Here is an 895-nt window from a genome sequence, read left to right on the forward strand (position 1 = left end):
CCCCGCAGCCAGGCCCTCCCTCAGCCAGGCCCTCCCCCCAGCGAGGCCCTCCCTGCAGCCAGGCCCTCCCCACAGCTGACATGCAGACAACCCTGTCAGACAGGCAGCACTGTAAACACAGTCCAAGGCGCTCACTCACCTGGCTCTGCTTAGCACAAAGGAGTCTTTGACCATGACCACTGGGCCCAGCTCAGGACATTCGGAGTCGTGGTACTGGCTGCAGTCCTCACACCCTGCAAACAGACAGCCAGCGTCAGCAGGAGGACACTGCTCGGCTCCAAGGCCGATGGGGGTGACCGAAGTGCTCCCCACAAACACAACACAGGACGTGCCCCCAAGGTAAAGGCCCAGCTCACAGCAGGCAGAGTCCCCTCTGTGGTGACGAAGAAGGAGAACTTCCCGAGGAATGACTAAACGAAAAGTCACCAATTTCACCTGTTTGCCATAAATCTACCGCATCGTAAATCACTTTCTATGCCCTTGGATTACTTTCCTGCATCCACCGCCGCCCCCTGCGAAGTGCCCTTTTCTGGGAGTTTGAGAAAGATGAGCCTGTTAGAACTACAGCCCGGCAACAGGTTTCTCATGTGATAAATTGTGTTTATTAAAGCAAGTAAAGTCATCTCAACTGAAAAAGAAACAGCTCTTCTTTCTGTCTTATAAAGACACAATGTGGACGTGGCTTTGCCCGGACAGCCGGCGCCACATCAGCCACACAGGAGCACAGGCCACTCACAGATGAACATGATCTCCTCGCTGCCATCCTCAGCCATCGCCGACACCTGTCAGGGCACGAGAGCGAGAGAGAGTGTCGTTAATGATGGGCTTTTTGCCAAAGCAATTTGAAAAGACAATTCCTGCTAAAGGCCTCCTTGCGCCTGGGCTTTGAGGAACA

At 54.5% G+C, this 895-nt stretch overlaps 1 protein-coding gene across 1 annotated transcript in view; it reads right to left on the reverse strand.

The window, feature by feature from the left end:
• PRDM15 (PR domain containing 15) overlaps window positions 1-779 on the reverse strand; it is a 37,152-nt gene extending 36,373 nt beyond the window's left edge. Inside the window, exons 1-2 of the mRNA XM_005885698.2 lie at window positions 737-779; window positions 140-233 (exon numbers count right to left, since the gene is read on the reverse strand). Of these exons, the coding sequence (XP_005885760.1) occupies window positions 140-233; window positions 737-773 (131 nt within the window). The 5' untranslated portion in view covers window positions 774-779. The remainder of the gene's footprint in view (window positions 1-139; window positions 234-736) is intronic.
• Window positions 780-895: the final 116 nt, after the last annotated feature.

The sequence above is a fragment of the Myotis brandtii genome, unplaced genomic scaffold, assembly GCF_000412655.1.
Source record: "Myotis brandtii unplaced genomic scaffold, ASM41265v1 scaffold923, whole genome shotgun sequence".
Classification (NCBI taxonomy): Eukaryota; Metazoa; Chordata; class Mammalia; order Chiroptera; family Vespertilionidae; genus Myotis; species Myotis brandtii.